Raw genomic sequence first — 23,974 nt, 5'->3', positions numbered from 1 at the left:
CAGCTCGGTGCTTTGTGACCACTTAGAGGGGTGGGATAGGGAGGGTGGGAGGGAGACGCAAGAGGGAGGGGATATGGGGATATATGTATACGTACAGCTGACTCACTTTGTTATACAGCAGAAACTAACACAACATTGTGAAGCAATTATACCCCAACAAAGATGTTAAATAAAAAATAAAATAAAATAAAGACTAGTGTCTGTTATTCATCAGGAATTACTCAGCTTACATTCACTGAAAGTGCACTGAAATGTAGATGCAAGAAGGAAGGGAGGGATTAACATTCACAGGACTCCCTCTGGATGCCAGAGTCACTGATAGGCATTTCTACCTAACTTTCTGATGGAATTTCAGTGAATGCTACATTCAGCCTCCTGATCTCCGTGTCCCACCTTGGGAAATATGCTCTCCAGAGTGTCCTAGTTTATGCTAGGTGGGAACTGAGCCCACATCACTCTCACCCCACAGACCACAGCCACCCCAGAAGGAGACAGACAGTGCTGGTTGGGAGGGGCCCTCTAGTACCCTGAACCCACTTTGGGTTTAGAGAAGAAGAGATTAAATAGAGGAAGCAGAAAACCCCAGTGTTCAAGAGCACTAATTTGGAGAAATGTTATGAATCTGCCCCTAAAGAAGCCCATGAAAATTTTTGTTATTACTGGGACCAGTGAACTCAGGTCAAGACCCAGCTGCTGACTCAGGTCTCTCTCCGGGCCAAAGTCTCAAGCTCAATTTGCTCTCTTAGAGTTTACAAAATATTAGAGGGCACCAACAAGTGGTTTTTCAAGATTTATCTCACAGCCCTGATCAGTGACCTATCAAAGAGACCTGATGTGAGAACATCGATGCCTCTTGACCGCCCCTGATGTACGGAAATCCCCTGTCATCGCCTGCAGACTTCTAGAACATGATATTCAGCTTTGCCATCTTATTACTGATTTCATCATATATATTGATATTACTTCTATATTACCAGTGGTTGTACAGGGGTCGGGAGGCTGGTTTATAATTTATTTATCACCTACTATCACTTCCTTAACTCTGGAGGTCTTGACATTTTTAACATTGGTGGCCACACCAAAGAGGAGTGCGGCTATGAAGGTATAAATGCGACCAAAGACCAGTTTCAAATATAGGATTGATGCTTGGCTTGTTTTTACTGAGCGAATTCTTCTTGAACTGGGTCCGCTGTCCATGCTCCCTCCAGGACCTCTCTTTAAGCACAGTGGAGGCTCCCAGCCTACATGGCAATGGCAATTCCTTCTATTGTTGCAAATTCCTCTATGATTGCATTTCTTAGGGGGACAGTCATAAGTTATTGCATCTATACGAGCATTGCAGGCGCTATTGAGACAGAACCTCTCAGGAGCGCAGGGGGTACCACTTCTCACATGACCAACATCAGTTGTTTCTGGGGAATAGTGACTGCCTACTCCCCAACACCAGACCCCTGAGATCTTTGACTGGTGGAATGAAACATGTTCCTGCAACCGGGGAACACGAGTGACATTGCTACACTGCAGCCTTCCACATTTTGTGTCTTCTTCTCCACAAGCAGCATAGTTCAACACCCTATCATTTCTTGTACAGTGCCCAAATCGATTGGCTTTTCTATTTATTGTATAGCAGACGTCATGAGCGTTAATAGCGTGTCTTCCAAAGATTTCTCTGCAGTGCATTGTGCGGTCAGTGCAGTTTCCATGATAGCAGTAGCCTTCTTCAGTACAGGGCGTTCCATCCTGCATATAAAAATCTTCTGGGCATTGACTGGTTGTTCCAAAACAGTACTCTGGAAGATCACATGTATTCTGGATTGGTCTGCAGAGTGTCCCAGGTTCAGAGTAGGTACAGTTTGTACAGCATAGTCCTTCATCACAAGTAGCCCCTTCCTCCAACATGCAGTCATACTCACAGCATTTGTTGCTGTAACACTGCTTGAAGGAGCCACAGTCACATTGCTCCCAATCCTCCACTATATAGTTTCCACAACGCATCTTTATCAGGCTTTCATTAAAATAGCTCACCGTTGTGTTAAATATACAACTGCCCCGTAGTCCTACTATGTTCCACCAATGCCCAATGGAACAGTCACTGAAGGCATCTGTCAAGGCTGGGTATTTTGCCATAAGGCAGGTGCTCCTTCTCATGCAATAGCAGTTATCACCATCATACCACAGACCAAAACTTCTCCCAATGAGTTGGGTTGATACGATAGCTAATATTAAATAATGTCTGCCTAGATAACCAACGAAGAGTAGACTACGATCAGTTGTACACATAGTATAGGTCTCTGGCTCAAATTGACCTGGTCGTGGTCCATCACGAATTACTATCAAGGATGAAGTGGTTTCTGTAACTAGTCTGAAATTGTTTGCATGATAACGAGCATATGCACCACCTGGTACTCTATAGTCATTCATGACAGTTGGATCTCTTTCATTAAATAGTACCACTGCAACCAGATAGAACCTTACAGCAAGACCTTGTTGAAAGGAGTCCACTATACTACACATATGTACCAGGGTTTCTACACACTTAGACACATTGTTGTATACATGATACATTGAATTAGAATATTGAACAAATCCTTTCATAATTCCCTTATGTGCTGCAAACACCCTAGCACCACTCCTGGGGGCTACACTGACATCAGCTTCAGGGAACAGTGGGTGTCTATCCTCCTTGTGTCCCGGTCCATATGCAGGTCCTGTTGCACTGGCATCTGCCACTATCTGAGAAACCACATGTTCAAACCTTTCCGAATCCTTGAGGGGTTTGATTTCATATGCAAGGTCATCCAACTTCATAATACCTTCAAGACCCCCATAGCACGTGTCCACGGTGACCATGGAAAAAGGAATCTCCTCCAGGTAGCCAAGGTAGTAACAATCTGAAGGGACGAAGGGGTAGTCCATCTGCAAGGCTCCTTGGTCATCCTGAGTCATCAGCAGCAGGTGTCCGGGCCAAAATAACTTCTTGCGCCGCATGTGGATAACGTGCCTCTGGCCCCCAAAATGCAGGCTGTAGGAGAGCCAGCCCGGCGTCTGAACACCCTTGCCTCGGTGCAACTCCTTCCTGGGTATCACCAACTCCGAAGAGATGTAGCGCCATGAAGGACGGCCTTGAGAGCACTGGACTGGAGCCAGTACTGCCCAGAGTCCAAGCAGCACGACAGCTGCCCCCAGGGTGACCTGGCCCTCTGCCAGCCTTGGGGCCTTGCTCAGGGACATCTACCAATGAGTTAAAAGCAGGATCCCAGAGGAGCCAGGTCTACACCATCTGCTGTGGCCACCTCCTACAAAGGAGACAGTGACAGAGAAAAAGAGGTTGCTGGGTGGGTCTCCTAATGGGATTAGGTAACAGTCCCAGGGCGTGGCAGTGGATGCGTCTGGATATGAACTCAGCCAGGGCTGAGGTGGGAGAGCGGAGGGCTATGTCCATGAGTGCTACCATGGAATTGAGGGCTTACTGGGTCAGCATCTAGAGTAGGAGTCATTGTTCCTCAGTGCTCTGTGAAACCCTTCAGAGTGCACCATCTAATGCTCCCTTAATCATCAGATTTTATTTTCCTTGCCCCAGCGGGTGAGAAGAGACACCACTCCTGACCACGTGAGAGCCCCAGGGGCGTTCCCTCTGTCCTTTGCCGTGGTTCTTTCCTGGACGTGGTAGGTTCCTCCTATGCATGTGCTGATCCCTTCTCTCTGTTGGTGCCCAATGTGAGAGAACAAATATTTCACTCTTGGGAAATTTTGTACTTGTTTTGAGAGGAGGAAAAAAAGCTAGTACCAGGTCATGATCAGAAGAAATATTTCATTGTCCTCCAGACTATGAATATTTCCCTTTTAATTTACAAACACAGTCCTGCCATCTAAACCGAATGTGATCGGGGATGAACTTCCAAGGTAGGACGTTTACTCCTTGCCGTCTGCCTGCTGTTCTGTATTCCTCCCCATCCCAACTGGGCCTGCTCCTCCCTGATGGACCTAACACGTCGGCCAATCTTCCCCCCTGATAGGGCGAGAGTTAGACGCTCTTTCACTCCCACAGTAGGGCTTTCGCAGAGCATAGGATGAGGATACCTGACCCATAAAATCTAATGATGCTCCCCTTACCCCCCCGTGCAGCCCCAGGGCTTCACTCTGAGTCCTCACCATTCTGCTCTCTCAAACGAGTTCCCACTGACCTTCTGAATGCTAATTCTACACTTTTAATCTATACCCTGTACAAGATGATGTACTCTTTTCCCTCTGCTCACCATTTAATTACGCTTACACATATGGCTTTTACGTTTTTGCTTCTCATTTCTTTCTTCTTCTCCCATCTTCTATCTGGGCCTGTTTTCATCCTACTGTAAAATTACATCTCACAATCTCCTTCGGTGTCTGTTAGCTGACAATGCACTCTAACTTGTTTTTTCATCCTATGTCTTCCATTAAGGTGCTTTCTTCAGCATGAAATGCTTTCGTAAGGCCCAGTTTCATAGGTACAGTACTACAGACTTGCGCTAATTCCCCCCTCAGAATCCGGAGGCCACAAGCCCTTCTGTCCGCCTACGCGTCATGATGAGAAGTCTGACTTAACTGCGTATCTTAAACCACTTGAAGAGAATCAGACTTTTCCTTCAGAAATGGGATGATGGGATGAGGCCATGTGCCTGTGTGACTCAGGAGTTTTCTCTCTTCTCAGGTAGCCAGGCTGAGAACCACATCGTACAAAGGCATGAGGGAGAGGTGGTCTCCATGGAGAGGCTCAGCCTCACCTGTGTCATCTACATGTTCCCAGGTTCAGAATATTCCCTGTGGTGGATCCACATTCACCCAGGGAAGGGGCCGGAGTGGCTGCTGTGGCCTGGGCTCAGGGGCACACTCAGGACAGCATGACCTCCAGTCCTCAGTCAGCATCTCCAGGGACACAACCGAGAAGCAAGTGTTCTCACAGCTGTGCAGTTCCAAGGCCAGGAGTGCAGGCAGGTACGGCTGTGCCCGAGACACTGCAGTCCGAGTGCGTGGTGAGCCAGACACAAGCCTCGCAAGGGCAGGTGTGGGGGCTGCGGGGAACAGCCAGGGTCTCCCAGGAGATCTCAGGGCCTCAGAGGGAGGTCAGCGCTGCCAGCACAAGGCTGATCGTGGGAGCAGGCGCAGAGGGAGGTTCAGGGCTGTTCCCTGCCGGGGTCTGGGGCTTCCTCTCCTTAGAGCAGTCTCCCCCAGCCCATCTCTGCCTCATGATTCTATGCTTAACCCTGAAACCTCTGAATTAGGAAGATGTGCTGCCATAGGAGGAAAACACTCCCATGCACAGAAGGCAGAGTCCCTTACGACTGTTTACTCCTGTCCATAAATACCAATTAATTATCAAAACTTCTGAAGGAAGTTGGCTGAGTCCATACAAGAGGCTCTGCTGCAGCCAGCAACGCGGCAGTGCACGGCACAGCTCAGAGCACAACGAGCCAGCAAGCAGCGCTTTAAAGCGCATGATGGGTATCAGGCAACACCGGCGTCACACACCCAAAGCGAGAGAAGGAAGGCCGTGGTGGTGGTGCTTGCTGACTCGACACCACACTCACAGCACCAGCAGTATTAATAGTGGACATCAAGGCAATGCACAGTGACACCCATCCCCGACCAAAGCTCGACATAGAAGCTCAGTCTGATGATGCCACAGGCACACATGAAAGGAATTTGGAAAATGTATCACCTCCATCATTGAGGTGTCTGTTGAGAGCAGGGCAGACCTCTCAAGCACATCAGAAATGGTTTGATAGCACCAGCAATGGAGACGGATTAGGGTTTTTAATGTGGTTCCTGGGTGTGGGAGGGTAAGTGTTGTGCTCACGGGCGGGGCTCATGTGGTTTTGATCTCCCACCTGCATCGAAGGAGGGAGAAGCTGTGCTTCTTACCAAATTTCCCAGCAGTGGGCAGAGGACGAAGAGAGGAGTGAACTTTAAGGTGCCAGCTCTCAAACATCAGAAAATAGAGTAGGACTATTTCTTCCACTTAACACCTGCAAAAACTAACTGAAAAGAAAGGAGAAAAGGGCCATTATGGATAGAAAACAATCTGAGTCCTTAGAAAGTGGGGAGAATGATTATATGTTGGTTAGCAATAATAAGAAATAACAGAAAAGGGGTTCTTCAGTCCCTCCCCACTTCTCAGGACAAGGCTTCCAATATGAAAATTCCTCTTCAAGCTCGAGGGTAAAGTCCACCCCTGGGCTGCGGGAGCTCACAGCTCCCTCCGCAGACAGGGCTGAGGTCTCTGGGGAAGGCAGGGCTGTGGTCCGGAAGAAGAGGAGGCTGTGGGTTCTTCTCCTCCGCCTGGTGACACCTCCCCAAAGTGAGGGTCGCAGGTGTCAGACACGGGTCTGCGGGGATGGTTGTGGCCACAGGTGACTGACGGCGACTGATTCTCCTCGTGCCCAGGTGTCCTGTCCCAGGTGCAGGTACAGGAGTTGGGCCCAGGACTACACCTTGCAGACCCTCTCCCTCACCTGTGCTGTCTCTGGATTCCTCATCCCAACCAGTGGTTATTGCTGGAGCTGGGATCCATCAGCCCTTGGGGTGGGGGCTGCACGGGTCATCAGGAATATGCTAGAATGACGACTCAGCCCCAGCCCCAGCCCCTAGGAGTTAACTCCCCATCTCCAGAGACACATCCAGGAACCAGTTCTCCCTGCAGCTGAGCTCTGTAACCACCGAGGGCATGGCTGCAGACCGTTCGAGGGACACAGGGAGGGGAGGTCAGGGTGAGCCCAGACAGAAACTTCCCTGCAGGGAGACAGGAGGGGCTGGGCTGCAGGTCTCACTGAGGACCATGAGGCAGGGCTGAGGCCACCAGGGGATGCTCAGGACCCACTGAGCACAGAGACCAGCCACACGAGCAGGTGCGGATGGAGGTAGAGGTTTCCTGCCAGAGCCTGTGGTTCCCTCTGCGTCTCACCATTTCTCGCAGACCCTCTCTACGTTTGTAATTGTTTGTCAACTACAGATTTCTGATTAGAAACTTCTGCTCTAACATGAGCATACAGTCTCACGTGCACCAATGCAGAGTCCCACTTACAGAGCCAGTAATGACTGCTGATGGTCACCAGGAGCAGGGGTGTGAGGGAGCCTGAGGGAGCTGGTTGCTGGTTTCCCATCAGACTGGAAGAGCAGACCTCAACAGAAATCCTACACAAGGACAGTCTTTGCTGTCCTGGTCCCAGCCAGACGGAGCCTAAGGCCGGGCCAGTCCCTGAGAGAAGCTGACGGATTTTAAATCTAAACCTCCTCTCACCAGACTCAATGCTGAACAGTGAACATTGATCAGGCTGTCTCTCCTGTGAATCAGCTTTCTTTCTCCTTCATCTTTTTGTCCCCAAACCCTTTCTCCTTCCACTATCTGAAAAGGGGTCATGCCCCTTCTGTGGTCTAAACCCCAGGGGCAGACCCTTTACCTGGAGCTCAGGTGTGGCCCAGGCTGTGGCTGCCGCAGGCACCTGGGAAGGTGTGATGGGACTTTCAGACTTGCTGTGGACCAGGATGTGCCTGCTGTCCTCTGCACGTGCACTCACTGGGGAAGGTAAGTGGACATAAGTACTCAAGGGAGTGATGTTTGTTTAGACACAACGGGATGTGGAGTTTGAACTTGTCCTGATCAAACTATTGTGGGGTCACCACCCTGACCTGTGGCTTCCAGCAGAGCCTGATGGACACCCCGCTGTGCTGCGAGCTCTGGAGGATGGAGGCCGTGTGGCCGGTTGGAGACATACAACCTTCATGGGGCCAGACGTCAGGAAGGCCAGGCTGGAAATCTCGAGTAGTAGATGAAGCTGCTGTCCACTGTGGAACTGCATCTTCTTCGGGTCTGTTGTGATTGAATCAAGCCCAACCAGGTTATCTAGGATAATATTCCTAGATTAGAGTAAAATGATGGTAGAATTTAACAACATCTACAAAATAGCTTCGGGGTAACACCTGGATTAGGGATTGATCTCCAGAATAACTGGAGAGGGAGCCCAGGCTAGCTGACACATAAAACTGACCATTGCCGTTGTTATTTTATATTTTATATTTGCCCAAAGAAGCCGGTTCATATTATCAATAACTATGCTAAGGTATTTTTTCAGTTCTTTCAGGTCACCTAAAAAGCAGTCATCGAAAATGGATTCCATTTGCATGGAATTTGTTTTTAGGAAAGTATGTTTGTGATGCTGAGTGATGTCAGTCCTGATGCAGCTCTGACCCTGAGTGATAGAGAGAGAAGTAAGATCGGATGGGACGTCAAGTGTCCTTCAGGCCAAGGAAGGACCAGCTGGGGCATCTTCGAGCCCAAGTCGTCCTTCGGAGGACCCCCACACCTCATTGTTATGGTCCTGCCTCGGCATCAGCTGTGCAAGGACTGAATACAGACAACTCACCATGGAGTCTGGGCTGAGCTGCTTTGCCTTTGTTGCTATTTTACAAGGTAACTGATGGAGAACAAGAGATACTGAGGATGTGAGGGGATATGAGTGAGGGAATCCGTGGACGTGTGACAGTCTCCTGACCAGGATGTCTCTGTGTCTGCAGAGGTCCAGCTGGTGGAGTCTGGGGGAGGCTTGGTGTAGCCTGGGGGGGTCTCTGACACTCTCCTGTGCAGCCTCTGGAGTCACCTTCAGTAGCTACTGGATGAGCTGGGTGTGCCAGGCTCCAGGGAAGGGGCCGGAGTGGGTCTCATCCATTAATACTGGTACTGGTAGCACTAACTATGCGGACTCTGTGAAGGACTGACTTGTGATCTCCAGAGACAATGCCAGGAACATGCTGTATCTGCAAATGGACAGCCTGAGAGCCGTGGACAGGACCATGCATTACTGTGTAAGAGACACAATAAACGGAGATCAGTGTGAGCCCAGACACAAACCTCCCTGCAGGGAGACAGGAGGGGCTGGGCTGCAGGGTGTAATCAGGACACCAAGCAAGGAGTGCTCTGGACTCAGGAGCACGAGGTCAAGTCCCAGGGACAGGGCAGGTGCAGTGGCCTTAGCAGTGGATACCCTGGACAACAAATAACCCCATCTTCTCATTTATAATAAGCTACTGGGCCACTGTCCAAAAATTGTCCCCTTTGGTGTAAAAGCATCTGGGAATCTCTTGCCTCAAAGATACCTAAAACGTAAATCAAAATGACACATATTTCCATGTATGCTAAGACCTACAATGCCTTACTTACTAGGGCACTACTTATTTCCTTTGGAGTTATAGACTTTACTAATAGTAACTAAACTACACATTTCATTTTCAATGCACACAATGTAGGGTCTTGGAATATCATTCAGTAGAACCGTCATGTCCCTGATAGGTCCTAGACAGATGTTTGCTATTAGAAACATAATGCTCTTCTCAAATAATTCCTTTCCAAATTCCAGTCCGGCACATAATCCCCTGAATGTTTCTCTCCCTTCCCCCATGGCTTGATTTATTTTTTAATATATTTTACTATCTTTCCCCCATACCAAAAGGGTTGGACACCAGATCTAGGGCACATACTCTCCTGGAAGCACTAACCATAACCTGTCCTACAGGGCAGGTGGCTCATTTGATACAGGACCCCATATGCCCGCAAATAACAACAGTAGCAGAGACTGGTCAAGCACAGCTCACATCATCCTGATGATGGCTGATCTAATTAGTAACGGTCTAGTTGTTTTCATTAAATTATAATTGGAAGCCCACTCTGCCACAGAGACATTACTTCAGACAACATGGCAAATGCTGAGACCCACATCCACTGCAGCAGGAACTCACTTGGAGGTTCTCCAGTCCACATCCCAGATGATACCCGTCCAACTCAGGACCTTCCCATTGGTGATGACTTCATCCTGGATGCTAAATCCTGAGCCCCAGTAAAGCCTGTGGATGGTCCCTCTTAAAACACAAATGATGAACACATAACTTTTGCTGCTTTTCTTCTTTTGATATTGGTATTTCTATTATGTGTCTGGGCTCACCCTCTGCTTAGACCACAATCCTGGTATAATCCTTGCTCTCTGCCGAAATGTACACCCCCGTTTTCCCAAGATTAAAGCAAAGTCTGGAAGAGATTACTCCTATCTGTGCCATTCTGAAAATTAATGGGGCTTTTTAGCAAATGGAACAACTGGAAATCCACATGCAAGAGAGTGCATAGGTCTTGGCAAAGACCTTATAGTCTTCACAGAACTTTACTGAAAATGGTTCACAGAGTTGAATGTAAAATTCAAAACTCTAAAACCTCCAGGAGATAACACAGGAGAAAAACTAGATGATTTGGGGTAGAATGAATGATGACTCTTTAGGATCCATAAAATAAATCTTTGATAAGCTGGATTCTATTAAATTTTAAAACTTCTGCTCTGTGGAAGACAATGTCAAGACAATGAGAATACAAGCCACAGCCTAGGATAAATTATTTGTAACAGATTCATCTGGTAAAATACTGTTACCCAATTATACAAAGAACACTTGAAACTCAACAATATGAAAACAGAAAACCTGATTAAAAAATGGGCCAAAGGGACTTCCCTGGTGGCGCAGTGGTTAAGAATCCACCTGCCAATGCAGGGGACACGGGTCCAAGCCCTGGTGCTGCGGAGCAACTAAGCCCCTGCGCCACAACTACTAAGCCTGCGCTCTAGAGCTTGCGTGCCACAACTACTGAGCCCGTGGGCCACAACTACTGAAGCCCATACGCCCGGAGCCTGTGCTCTGCAACAAGAGAAGCCACTGCAATGAGAAGCCTGCGCACTGCATCGAAGAGGAGCCCCACTCACCGCAACCAGAGAAAGCCCGCGCACAGCAACAAAGACCCAACACAGCCAAAAATTAAAAAAAATAAAAAATAAATAAATTTTTTTTTTTTTAAAAAAAAGGGGCCAAAGACCTGAATAGAAACTTCACCAACGGAGATAAACAGGTAGCAAATGAGCATATGAGAAGAAGCTCTGCTTCACACGTGATCAGGGAAATGCAAAGTAAAACCATGATGTGATGACTATACACAGTTATTCAAACAGCCAAAATCTGGAACATGGACCACGCTACATGCCGGCAAGGCTGATAAACTGTCATGACACATCGCAATTACCCGCCACATGCCAGCAAGGCTGTAGAAGGAAAGGAACTCATTCACCGCTTGTTGTAACGCAAGACGGTGCATCCACTTTGGGAGACATTTCAGCAGTTTCTATGAAAGGAAACATGCTCTTACCATATGACCCAGCAATCATACACCTTGGTATTCACCCAAAGACATAGAAAACATAGGTCCACGTGACAACCTGCACACAAATGTTTATATCAGCTTTATTCATGGTTGACAAAACTTGGAAGCAACCAAGATGTCCTACGGTAAGTGAACAGATAAATAAACTGTGGTGCATCCAAACAATAGAATATTATCTGGCAATAAAAGAATGAAAGGACATGGAAGAGGCATGCATATTACTAAGTAAAAGAAGCCCATCCGAAAAGGCTTCATATTGTATGCTTTTAACTTTGTGATATTCTGGAAAACACAAAACTATGGAGACAGTAAAAAGATCAGTGATTGTGTGGAGTTCGGGAAGAGGAAGATGGATGAACAGGTGAAGTCAGAGGACTTTTAGGGCAGAGAAATACTCCTCGTGATTCCTTAATACTGGACACACGTCATACATTTGTAAAGTCCCGTGAAATGTACAAGAGTGAACCCTAAGGTAAGCTATGGACTTTGGGTAATTGCCATGTGTCATGACAGTTTATCAGCTGTAACAAATGTGCCATCTGAGGGTACTGATGATGGCGGAGGCTGTGCATGTGGGGGGGGGGTCAGTACGTATATGGGATAGCTCTGGACTGGCCCCCCCCCCATTATGCTGTAAACCTAAAACTGCTCTCAAAAAAGTAAAGTCTTAATTTAAAGAAAATAACGGATGAGGCTGCACTCTAGAGCCCACGAGCCACAACTACTGAAGCCTGCGCACCTAGAGCCCGTGCTCTGCAACAAGAGAAGCCACCGCAATGAGAAGCCTGCGCACCGCAGCAAAGAGTGGCCCCCGCTCGCTGCAACGAAGACCCAATGCAGCCAAAAATATAAATAAATAAATGAATGAATGAATGAATGAATTCAGGGAGCAGAAGTTTGAAAACGAAAGAAAATAATGCACATAGATGTTGTCTCCAGGAAGCACCGGCCTCCTTTCAGTCAACACCTTGACCCCTAGGGAGTAGGACCACCCGCTCCTACTACAGCCTTGGCTATACACAAATACTACTGTCTTTGCATAAACTTACTTACAGTTCATACTCTCAAAGGGCGTAACTTCTGGACCCGTCTCCTTGACCTGAGCATATTCTTTCTAATACTCTTCACAACTCGGCCCAGGTATTTTTAGAGAGCCCCAAAACTTCAAATCTGTTTTCCCGGCTAATGCCATACAAGTGGGGACTTGGTGACGAGCCAGTTTACAAGGAATCTTCACACTTTTACTTGTGTTTGTTCTTCCTATTCTCACAGTAAAATGTTTTATTCCATTTAGAGTGACTTCTGCCATACTCTCTGGAAGTCACTCACCCAAAGTTCCCTTCATTTGAAGCCAGAGCACCACAGGGACAATTGTAGCAACTATATTTTCCTATTTCTGTATTCTCAATGTTCTGATATGGGGGGCCTTGATCTTGCACAGACTGCCCCTTCCTGGGCTGCAAATTCCTGCAGATATCAGACACCTTCCTGTAGGTGTACCTCTGATGTACAAGCCACCAATCCAGAGCACATCTCTATTTTCTCTCTCTCTTACAAGCTCTCACACACCTTTCCATATTCCTCCTGACCTGGGTCACCCCAGGGCCAGGTCTCTGCCAACCAGGGACCACACATGCCCAAGAGCCTGACAAAATTATTCAAGTTATCCAGTGCTAATTTTACTCAGCATACCTACCCCGCCTCATCCATTCCAAAACCCCAGTCAGGTCTCTGGTGCATGTCCCGCCCCCTCTTCTGTCTCCTGACCAACCCCAGTGCCTCCCTGAGTGGCCCCTGTGTGGTGTGTGCCGCCTGTTTCTAGGGGTCTGTGAGTGTAAACCGACAATCACTTCCACGTCCGTGTGTCTCACCATACCTGATGAAAACAAATCTGGCTACATTTTAACACACACACACATACACACACAGGTTTTTACGTATATTTTAGCAGAAAACATACTATGACAAGTTAAAAAAATAACAGATGTGGGCTTCCCTGGTGGCGCAGTGGTTGAGAGTCTGCCTGCCAATGCAGGGGACACGGGTTCGAGTCCTGGTCCGGGAAGATCCCACATGCCGCGGAGCAGCTGGGCCCGTGAGCCACAATTACTGAGCCTGCGCGTCTGGAGCCTGCGCTCCGCAACAACAGGAGAGGCCGCGATGATGAGGGGCCCGCGCACCGCGATGAGGAGTGGTCCCCGCTTGCCGCAGCTGGAGAAAGCCCCCGCACAGAAACGAGGACCCAACCCAGCCATAAATAAAATAAATAAATAAATAATTTTTAAAAAAAATAAATAAATAACAGATGCATAATGTTTCATTTTCTTTTTGAAAGAGAATTTCTGATACTGTTTATATTTATGAAATGCCTTTTTTTAAAGTTTTTTAAGTATTCATGAGTCACAGATCTCTATTTTCTTTCTGCCTAAAATTAGGAAACATTTTTGTGCAACTAATAATGTCAAGCTCCCTGGTCATAATTTTTTGTGAATCAGGTGGGTAATCAGAAGGGAACAAGTCCCACCCTGACACCACCGCGGAAACCCTGTGAGAATCACAGACTAGAGACACGGGATAACTGCCTCACTGAGATTTAATCATAAGAATATATAAGACCCCTCTCCCCAGACGGCTACCACAGTAATGAGGCTCCAGGATAACACTAGTGGATGAAAGCTGTAAGTGCTACAAGACGCAGACTCTCCAAGGAGGAGAACCGAGGGATGCCCAGAGACCACAGTGAGACAAAGTCCAGAAAAGGAGATCAGGTCGAAGCCTCTGACACCTGCAGCTTACAGACCAAACTCAGGATCCTCGCTCATCAGCCTCAGGCTGTTTTTCTCTCTTTCCTTAGTGTTCTATGACAAAGTTTCCCTCCTCCTCCAGGAGATTTTGGTGGATCCAGGTGTAATCACAATCCGGGTTCCACCAGACGTAGAAGACGACGCAGGTTTCCCACAGTTGGCGCGGTTGTGGGTGATTTAAGCAGTGGGTCTATCTACCGGTCAGATGCTGGGGTCCCAGGTCCACAGGGCAGGCGGTCAAGAGGAACGATGACCAGCAGGATTGAGCCCGAGGACGGAGAAACTTCTGGTGACGAGGTGCCCTGCAAAGGCCAGGGCATCCCTCATGGAGCTGACCCAGCTCATCTTCCTGCTACTGCCCCACCCACCTGGTGACCCAGTAGAACAGCGCCACCTGAGTCAGTTGACAACAATGCTGCCTCATCCTCCTCTTCCTCCTCAGACTTCTCAGGTCTTTCTTCCTGCAGGTGGGGTCTCCGGGGTCCCTCAGGTGCAGGCACTATGAGTGAGAAATGCTGTGACTGTGCCCCACTTCTGACAATGTGGGGCAAGCCTGTACCCTTCCCATGGGGCAACTGCAGTGTCCAGATTCTTCAAGAACAGGCAAACCCAACGTGCTTGCACACTCCAGTCTCCACTTTACTGTGTTTGCTTTTGTTTGTCAAAGCAAGTCACACACTCAAGCCTAGGGTCAGTGTGTGTCAGGGCACGGAGGGCACTGCCCATGTGCTAGGTATAGAAAAGAAGAAATTTCAAGTACATTACTATGATAAATAGCCACTGTGTGTGTGTGTGTGTCTGTATTATTGGAATATTAGATGTTACGTGTGCATTGAGATCCATGGCTTCTATGTGCAGGTGTTCTCTGACAGAATATTAAACCAGAGGAGCCCAAAGGAAATGAGAGGAACCCCCAAAGCCCCTGATAGACTCTGGACTCACATGACTGTCAACTGTATCAATGCATCTGGCACCTCCAGGGAAAGGGCTCCCTTGTGGTTTCATAAAATCCTTGCTTGGGGTCTCCCTGTAAAGTATGTGGGTTTAGTAAGGCCGATTCACTATTTCAAGAGATGATGTAGAAAGAATATGGTGTCACTGTAAAAGGATTCTGAAGGCAGGGCACAGCCATTGAATACTGGACTAGAGATACTGAGGTAGATACAATGTGAGACCAGGCAGGACCCTTCCCTGCAGGGTGGTACTGGGGGTGCTCAGGACCCACCGAGCACAGGATTGCAGCCCCAGGAGAAGATGCAGAAGGAACTGGGGAGTGGTTTCCTCTCAGGCACCGAGTCTTCTCTTTTCAGCTAAAACGAATCTAAATTAAGAGTTGTTAAGGACTGCTTACTCCTGTGTGATTAATAATATTGGATTCTATTGGGAACACACACCCAACTCAATGAGGCAATGAGAACTGTGTTTAACAGGTAAATTTGTAGGCCTTCTAGATATCCTAATTCTTAGAAGTGGAAAACAGGATTTTTTTAATCCAATGGTTGCAGAGTTTGGGGAGACAGTCTGACCCTAGGAGTAACATTTAGTTATCAAAGCTCAGAACATGTTCAGGTTGTTTCCCTGTCATTCAAAGGCGGGCTCAAAAAGGGGGGCATGTCGTGTGGGGCTTCTTTCTCAGTTTGAAGAACTCTGTCTGCACAGAGGTCAAGGATATGACGGGGGACACATATTCTCAGACAAGGATTAGGACTTGGGCCTTTGGCATCCCACTGAGCATGGTCCATGGGATGTCCATCTTTTCCTGGCTAGACAGGCACTGACTATGAAATATTCTGCCTCGTCAATGGGCAAATAGTTGAAATATCCTAGGTTAAATATGGGTATGTCTTGCCCTAAGAGCATCACCCAACAACCATACAGCGTCCTCTACGGAAGTCTCATAGTCCTCGCCACAGACTGGACCGGGAGGATCCTCTTCCTGGTGGCAGTGGCTACATGTAAGGAACTTCCCAGTCCCTGGGCTGGGGAGGGTTATCAGGACAAGTCAAGTGGATTTCATCCACTCCTGACCCCTCTCCACAGGTGTCCACTCCCACATCCAGCTGCTGCAGTCTGGCACTAAGGCAAAGAAGCCCAAGGCATCAGTGAATGTCTCCTGCAAGGCTTTCAGACACACCTTCACCAGCTGCTTTATGCGCTTGGTTCAAAAGGCCTCTGGACAAGGGCTTTAGTGAATGGCACAAATTGACCCCAAAGATGGTGAAACAAGGTATGGCCAGAAGTTCCAGGGCAATCTCCATGAGTGTGGACACATCCACAGCCTACATGGAGCTGAGCAGTCTGAGATCTGAGGTCACAGTCATGTACTATTACTGTGCAAGACACATAGTGCGATAAACCTCCTCCTGAGTATGTCAGAAACCCCGAGGGAGAGGTTGGCTGTGCTGGGGCTGAGGAGGCGACAGAGATGTTTAGGTTGAAGGTGCCTCAGAAAATGGGTTTATGTAATTGAAATTACGCAATAGATATGAGTATTCACTAATTATTTTGGAAATTTTCCATAAACAAATCACCATAGGAGCAAAATTCAGAGACTAGAAAATGGTTCAAATAAATAAAGCTGATATAAGCATTCCCATGAAGGCATTTGTGTGAACATAAAATTGCATTTTATTTATTTATTTATTTATTTATTTATTTATTTATTTATTTATTGGCTACGATGGGTCTTCGTTGCTGTACGCAGGCTTTCTCTACTTGAGGCGAGTGAGGGCTACTCTTCGTTGCGGTGCGTGGGCTTCTCATTGCAGTGGCTTCTCTTGTTGCGGAGCACGGGCTCTAGGCACGCAGGCTTCAGCAATTGTGACGCGCGGGCTCAGCAGTTGTGGCACGCGGGCTCTAGAGCGCAGGCTCAGTAGTTGTGGCGCACAGGCTTAGTTGCTTCGCAGCACGTGGGATCCTCCCGGCCCAGGGCTCAAACCCGTGTCCCCTGCATTGACAGGCGGATTCTTAACCACTGTGCCACCAGAAAAGTCCAAACATAAAATTTTAAATCAGCTGGGTAAGTACTTTGTAGCCCAGCCCACTCCTCAATCACATGGTAGGTGTATGTTTAACTCCATAAGAAACTGTTAAAATGTCTTCCAAGTTCGTAATGCTCCACTTTTGCCAGAATTCGATTTTTTGCATGGGTTTATTCAGAATCTACCCTCCTTATAACAGAACATACTTGGAAATATTGGCCATGTAACCAAGGCTTTGACTGGACTGTCATATTTTAGAGTGATGTGTATAAAATCAGATGTGTCCTGAGAGTTCAAGACACTAAGGTTGATTTTTATTGCCAATGGTTACAAAGACATCTCAGGGTAACTGGCCTGCATCCTGGCTCATGTGGTACCCAGCCTTACAGGAAAGTAAGGAAAGGCACTTCTTGATAGGCCCAGGAACCTTAGAATATTTTATAGAAGAGATAATAATGAGAGAAGAGAGGAATTCACCCAAATCTATAGCTACTGCATATGAGGTCTGGTGGTAAGTTCTTGGCATGTCTTCCAAACCTCAAGAGGCTTTTAAGACTACAACCTGAGATTCCTTATGAAAAATTCAACCAAAACAAACTAAAATGTTCATGTGGTCAGTAATCATTCTTGCTGAACATGTGTGAATATCAGGCAAATCTAATTAGAACAGATGAATTTTGTAAAAAAGGATAACCTTACTTTGTTAAGGTTTGATCACAAGTAGGGTGACTATATGGAGAAATTTTATGTTTCAGTAGAAAACTACAGCCAATCCTTTCGGGTTATCAGATGCTAGCCCAGATAATTTTCTTAGAAGGTATTTATCTACCTGTAAATTTGTCTTGATCCTGCCATTTCTCATATTTAGTTGGTCCTTAACAAATTCTCACCTCTTGTAGCTTCCTTCACTATCTGGCTACGTCTCTCCAAAGTAATGTTCCGAATTTTATCCCACCCTCCAGAATTCACATCATGAAGAACCAAAACGTGACTACCCAGATCCTCACTGTGACTCTAAGTTGTCTATAGCTGATCTTCCCACTCCCCACCCCCCCGACCTGGTACCTAATGAAGCCGTGTGAGCTGATGCAGGACAACTTGACAAAAACTTCAAAGAAACTTCAGAAGATGGTGTGCAGATAATCTTGGTGCCTGGAGCTGCTGCTGCGTAGGCCCCTCAGGAAGTTCACCTAATTTCTGCACCTTTTAGTCTCTGCTCCAGGAAATACCATGACTGTAGACAATCTTATCAAAATCTCTCTGATGTCTATGCCACCACCTGGAACATTCAGTAAATCCATCCAAGAAATCCATCAGACTGGCACTGATGTTGTCACTCCACCATCTAAAGATATTTTGTGCCAAACGTCTAGAAGTTTTCTTGATTAGCTGCACTCTGGACTCAGAAATTGTCATTTCAGTCTGCCTCAACCATTAATCTTTGCCTTTATTTTACTCTCTTGATAATCCCCCTTATTGCAGGTTTACAGGCTCACACCATACAAACAATATCCTCTACTATAAACTCTCAACACACAGTGCAGGAGGCCCTTAACAATCAAAAGACCACTGAACAAGAAATGGACTTCTATTGTACAGAGGAAAGAAGAATGCCTCTTCTTATCTTGAGCCAGAAAGGTGGCTGGACAAAGACTCCGTCCTTGATCGAACTTTAGTGAGGCTCCTCTGAGCTCTCTTCTTGAGGAGACCTCAACCTTGGCCTGCCTTTAGTGAGACTCCTGCTAAGTCAATTTACTGAGAATTTCTCCACCCTTGATATGTGATCAAATTCCTGATCTTCCACCTTTGAGATACAAGACCTTGACTGCATTTAGCAAGAACCTCTTAGGCCAGTTTAAGAAGATCCTCTGACCTCTGTTACCTCCTGTAAGTGAGTTTCCAGCTCATCACTCTGCCAGTTGGTATAAATCCCCACTTGTCCCTGTTGTATTTGGAGTTTAGTCCAGTCTGCCTCGTGTTGCAGTAGTATTGAATAAAGTCTCACTTGCTATTTTTGTAAGATCTACAATTTGTTGTTCTTTAACCCAAGTTCTTTGCTTTCAAATTACACTGGTGGGGCAGGCATAGGATAGAGTTTCCCATTCCCAAAGTAAAAAAGCAAAATGATGTAAACAAGGTGTCAAGCAAGTCAGAAAGAAACAGAGCAAATTCTACTGGATTTTAAGATAAGAAAAAAAATGTACTGGCTCTATCAAGGAGGAAGAAATTTCCCTCTACGTTTCCAGGTCCTTCTGGCTGGTCTAAAAATTAAGTTGACATGAGACAGATTAAAAGGAAAAATTCCAATAAACACTTAATAATATGTATACATGGGAGAGACCCAGGAAACCTGAGCAACTCACCTTAAATATCATCTTAAGCTAAAGACGAAAGAGGAGGTTGGGGTTAGTGGTTTGGGACTTCAAAGGGGAAGAAGGCAATTCACATGAAAATGGAAAAGCAGATGTCTGATAAATAAATATTTGCTGGGCCAGTGGAGACAATGGGACACAGAGTGGACTCTGATCTACAGGCCCTGCTGAGTCTCCTGGCCCCCACACCACCACACCTAGCCCATGTTTTCTGCACATATTTCTGCTGACAGCTCTATTTTGGTAACAGGTCCTCTATCTAAATTCTATAGGTTGCTAAGGGGGAGGTCAAAATTTCTTCCTGACTCTTCTGTTCTTAAAAAGAATGACCTTAATTTACTCCTCAAGATAATGAGACACACTGGGGTGGCGAATTTTGCTCCCTTTCATCTGCATGCTCTGTCCTCTGGGCCCACCTGTCTGTGACCCTGGTACCTCAGCCTGTGCCCTCTGAACACCTGGTGGCAGTAGCAACCAAGCGAGCCACTCCGTCTGTCCCTGTCCTCAAATCAATCTTTCTCTACGTCATCCGATTTGGTTATTTCAGTCCAGAGCAGCATTGTGTCTGCTACTGTCAGACTCTCAAAACCCTTCTTGGCCTTCTATGCAATTCATGAGATTCAGGTCTTCAGACAAGAGGATCCTCCACAGGCCTTTCCTGTATGACCACATAGCTATTCCTGGTTCTGCTGAGATGGTTGACTGTATGAATCACATGCATCAACCCTTTAGCAAAAGTTTTTCCAGGCACACCCTTGGCTCTATTTCAAAAGCAGGTTATCTGGATAGACTGAGATGTTTCCAAAACTTCGGGATTTCTTTCGGCTTTTCTTAACAATTTTCTCTTCAGTTTACTTTCTCTTCTCATAACTGCAAGCATCAAGAAGAAATCAGGCCATACCTCCTTCAATACTTTGCTTAGAAATCTCTACAGCTAAACATCCAAAATCATCACACTCCAGTTCTAATTTGTACACGCGACCTAATACTATTCAGAAAAGTTTTCTGCCACTTCATTACAAGATTCACCTTTCCACATGTTTTCAGTGGCATGTTCTCCATTTCCATCTGAGATATCACCAACATTCATTTGTTTATGCTTGTATATATATTTCTAAGATTACAGAAGCTTTCTCTCAGCTTTCCTCTTTCATTCCTGATCCCTCACCATAATCTCCATCAAGGTACATCTTCTACCAACAGGTCTTCCGGTCTATCTGAGCTTTTCCTACTAAGCACACCAACACCAGCCTCTTTTCATTACCCAAATCTAAAAATATTTCCACACGTGTAGGTAAGTGTTAAGGGCCTTCCTCTTCCTGATACCAAAATCTTTATTATTTTCTAGGGCTGCCATATGAAATACCACACACTGCGCAGCTATATGCAATAGAAATTTATTATCTCACAGATCTGGAGGCTTGAAGGAAATGTGACGTGTCGGCCAAGTCGATTTGACGTGTTAGCCAAGTCAAACATAATTGTCCCTCACAGCCCTGTCTGTCAAGCCTCTCTCCGTGGCTTGACAATGACCAGATGCAGTGCAGAAAGTAAAAAGACAGCCCACATAATGGAAGAAAATATGTCCACATTATATACCTGATGAGTCTTTATTTATCCAGTGTATATCAAGAACTCTCATAACTCATCAACGAAAACAAACAACCCAATTTTAAATATGGACAAAGGACTTAAATAGACCCTTCTTTGCACAAGACATGAAAGTGGTCAACAAGCCGATGACAAGACAGGAGGGAAATGCAAATTAAAACCGCAATGCACTAACTCCTTCGCACACTCTAAAATGGTTATAATCAAGAGAATTATAAATAACAAATGTTGCCAACAGTGCAGAGAAATTGGAACCTTTAAACATGACTTGTGGAAATGGAAAAGGGTGCAACCTATGCTTACAATATGAATGTACAATTACCATATAGTTCAACACCTCCACTTCTAGATAGAGACCCCAAAGAACTGAAAACAGGTGTACATATATATTGATAGCCGCACTGTTCACAAGAGCCAAAAGGAAGGAACAATGCAAACGTCCACCGGTGGGTAAATGGATAAACATAATGGGGTTGATCCATAAACCGCCATGTTATTCTGCCGTGAAAGGAATAAAGTGGAAGCCCCTGTGGAAGATAGTATGGCAGCTCCCCAAAAAGGTAAACACAGAGTTAACATATGATCCATCAATTCCACGTCAGGGTATATACCCAAAAGACTAAAAGCAGGGATTGGAAGAGATACGGGTACACCCATACTCACAGCAGCACTAATCACAATAGCAAAAGGTGGAAGCAATCCAAGTGTCCATTGATGGATGAGTGGATAAACTAAATGTGGTATACACACAAAAGAATGTCATTCGGCCTTAAAAATTAAGGAACTTCTGACACGTGCTACAACCTTGACGTCATTAAGATAAGTGAAATAACTCCGTCACAAAAGGACAAAAATGATATGATTCCACTTATATGAGGTACCCAGAAAAGTCAAATTCAGAGAGAGAAAGTAGAATGTGGTTGCCAGGGGCTGAGGGGAATTCGTGTTTAATGGCTACAGAGCTTCACCAGTGAAAACTGAAAAGATCTGAATGTGGATGGTGAGGATATTTGTACAGCAATGTGAGTGTGGTTAATGCCATAGAATGGTGTACTTAAAATAGTTTAAATGGTAAATGCCCGGTGCATTTAATCACACACACACAAAATAAATGAAGTACTGATACACGTTACAATGCAGAAAAGCCACCCAGATCATACTCATCTTGTGTGCTTTAAATCCCCCAAGGTTGTGAAAATGAGGGAAAGTACCAGTAATTGTTCCAGAAAAAGAAACCTGGATCAGAAGGGGAAAAGACATTGCCCTAGAGCTGGAGCAGCGGGTGAAAAGTTGAAGTGGGCCTACGGACTGGACTGCAATGCGGAAACCATCATAATTTCCTCATTTGGAGATTACGTGTTGGTTCCCTGGAAGAGTGCCCCCGTTTTGGGTAAAATGCACTGGAGTATTCTGTGTTCCGTGGCTAAAGCAGTAAAGCAAGGAAGGCTGGGTAACCTGAGTGTGCAGATACACAGTACCTTGTTCTGCTATTACAAGTTCCTGTAGGTTTGGAGTTACTGCAAAGTCAGTAACTTTCCAAAACACCACGTCAAGACCACACCAGGAAGGCAGAGAAGATATCACACTTTCTTATAGAGGCCAAGCCTTAACCCAGATCCACTTCCCACAAAGTCAGGAACCTAACTGCCCTTATAGGAGTCCACACGGGATTGACAGGCACTGTGGGGAGATTCTAGTAGGAGACACTGCGTCTTTGGTGTTGCGGATGACCTAAATATGACAGAAACGGTGGGACTTTCGAGTTCCAGTTTTCTACCTCATTCTACCAAAAAACTCTTAGAAATAATAAATGAACTCAGTAAAGTGACAAAATCAATACACAGAAAATCAACTGCATTTCTAAACACGAATCATGAACCATCAGAAAGAGGGAGAAAACAAACAAAAGCTATTTACAATTCCATCAGAAAGAACAAAATACCTAGAATAAATTTAACGAAGGACGTGAAAGACCCGCACACTGAAAACTTTAAGGCATTGGTGAAGAACCTGAAGACACAAATCAACAGGAAAATATCCCGTGCTCACGGAACGCAAGAATTCATATTGTTAAAACGTCCATGCTTCCCAAAGCAATGTACACAGTGAGCGTAACTCCTACCGAAATTCCAAGGGTATTTTTCACAGAAACAGAGCAAATCCTCCTAACATTTGTGTGGAACCACAGAGGACCCCGAAGGGCCAAAGCGACCCTGAGGAAGGAGACCGGGCTGGAGGCATCTCGCTCCCGGACTTCACACTCTGCTGAGAAGCTACAGTCCCCAAACACGGCAGAACTGGCACAAAAACAGGCACACGGTCCAGAGGGACGGGACAGAGAGCCCAGAATCCAACCCACACGGGGTGGGGGGGGGGGTGGGGGGTCCGTTAAGTTACGACAAGGGGGCCACGGACACACCGAGGGGAAGGACAGGCCCCACAATAAATGGTGCTGGGAAAACTGGACACGCCATACCACATGCTGGCTACACAGCACACCGAAGTGACTAAAAACCCAGCTTTCCACACCAAGCCCTTCCTGGGTCGCAGGAAGACGGACCCCCTCAGCCGTCCGCCGCCCACAGGACGCTTCTCCCCACCTCTTCTCACCCTTTCCTCCCGGCGTCGCCTGGGTCCTCAGGAAACCCAGCTTCCGTCAGCGTGGACACAGCCCTGCGTCGTCCTGAAACCGAAAGCCCAGCGAGTCCTGAGGAGACTGAGTTCCTGTCAGCAGAGACGCTGAGCCGGACGTCCCAGCCGAAGCCTCGGCGGTGCCTGAGGAGACACAACTGCTCTCAGCTGCAGGCAGGGAGGGGGAACACGCATGCGCTCTGGGTCAGAGAGGCCAGCTCGGCGCCACCGTGTGGTCAGTGCAGGAACTGCAGGCCGCGCGTCCCTCACAGTTCACGGGACACAGCGCTCCCTGCAGGCAGAACCGCGGAACCCATTCAACTTCGGCCGTTCACTGAAATGGAGACTGTGTCC

At 46.7% G+C, this 23,974-nt stretch overlaps 2 protein-coding genes across 6 annotated transcripts in view; one reads left to right on the top strand and one right to left on the bottom strand.

The window, feature by feature from the left end:
* Window positions 1-225: 225 nt before the first annotated feature.
* The window catches only part of LOC137754327 (disintegrin and metalloproteinase domain-containing protein 21-like), a 54,662-nt gene continuing 30,913 nt past the window's right edge, over window positions 226-23,974 (bottom strand). Inside the window, exons 2-3 of one of the 5 annotated variants that reach the window (XM_068529876.1) lie at window positions 23,600-23,764; window positions 226-3,296 (exon numbers count right to left, since the gene is read on the bottom strand). In XM_068529876.1, coding sequence (XP_068385977.1) covers window positions 1,012-3,231 — 2,220 coding nt within the window. In that variant the 5' untranslated portion in view covers window positions 3,232-3,296; window positions 23,600-23,764 and the 3' untranslated portion in view covers window positions 226-1,011. Of the gene's footprint in view, window positions 3,297-5,898; window positions 6,009-16,656; window positions 17,000-18,077; window positions 18,286-23,599; window positions 23,778-23,974 lie in introns of those variants that run through there. The other 4 variants (XM_068529877.1, XR_011071810.1, XR_011071811.1 and 1 more) reach the window with 4 other exon arrangements.
* LOC137755600 (uncharacterized) lies at window positions 8,398-16,392 on the top strand. Its single transcript, XM_068531795.1, is given in 6 exon segments — window positions 8,398-8,444; window positions 8,537-8,588; window positions 8,590-8,863; window positions 15,939-15,980; window positions 16,066-16,273; window positions 16,275-16,392. Coding segments are annotated over 6 exon segments (741 nt in total).

This window comes from Eschrichtius robustus, chromosome 20, assembly GCF_028021215.1.
Source record: "Eschrichtius robustus isolate mEscRob2 chromosome 20, mEscRob2.pri, whole genome shotgun sequence".
Taxonomy (NCBI): Eukaryota; Metazoa; Chordata; class Mammalia; order Artiodactyla; family Eschrichtiidae; genus Eschrichtius; species Eschrichtius robustus.
Note: the sequence above shows the minus strand (reverse complement) of the source record. Positions and strands in the feature narration are given on the sequence as shown.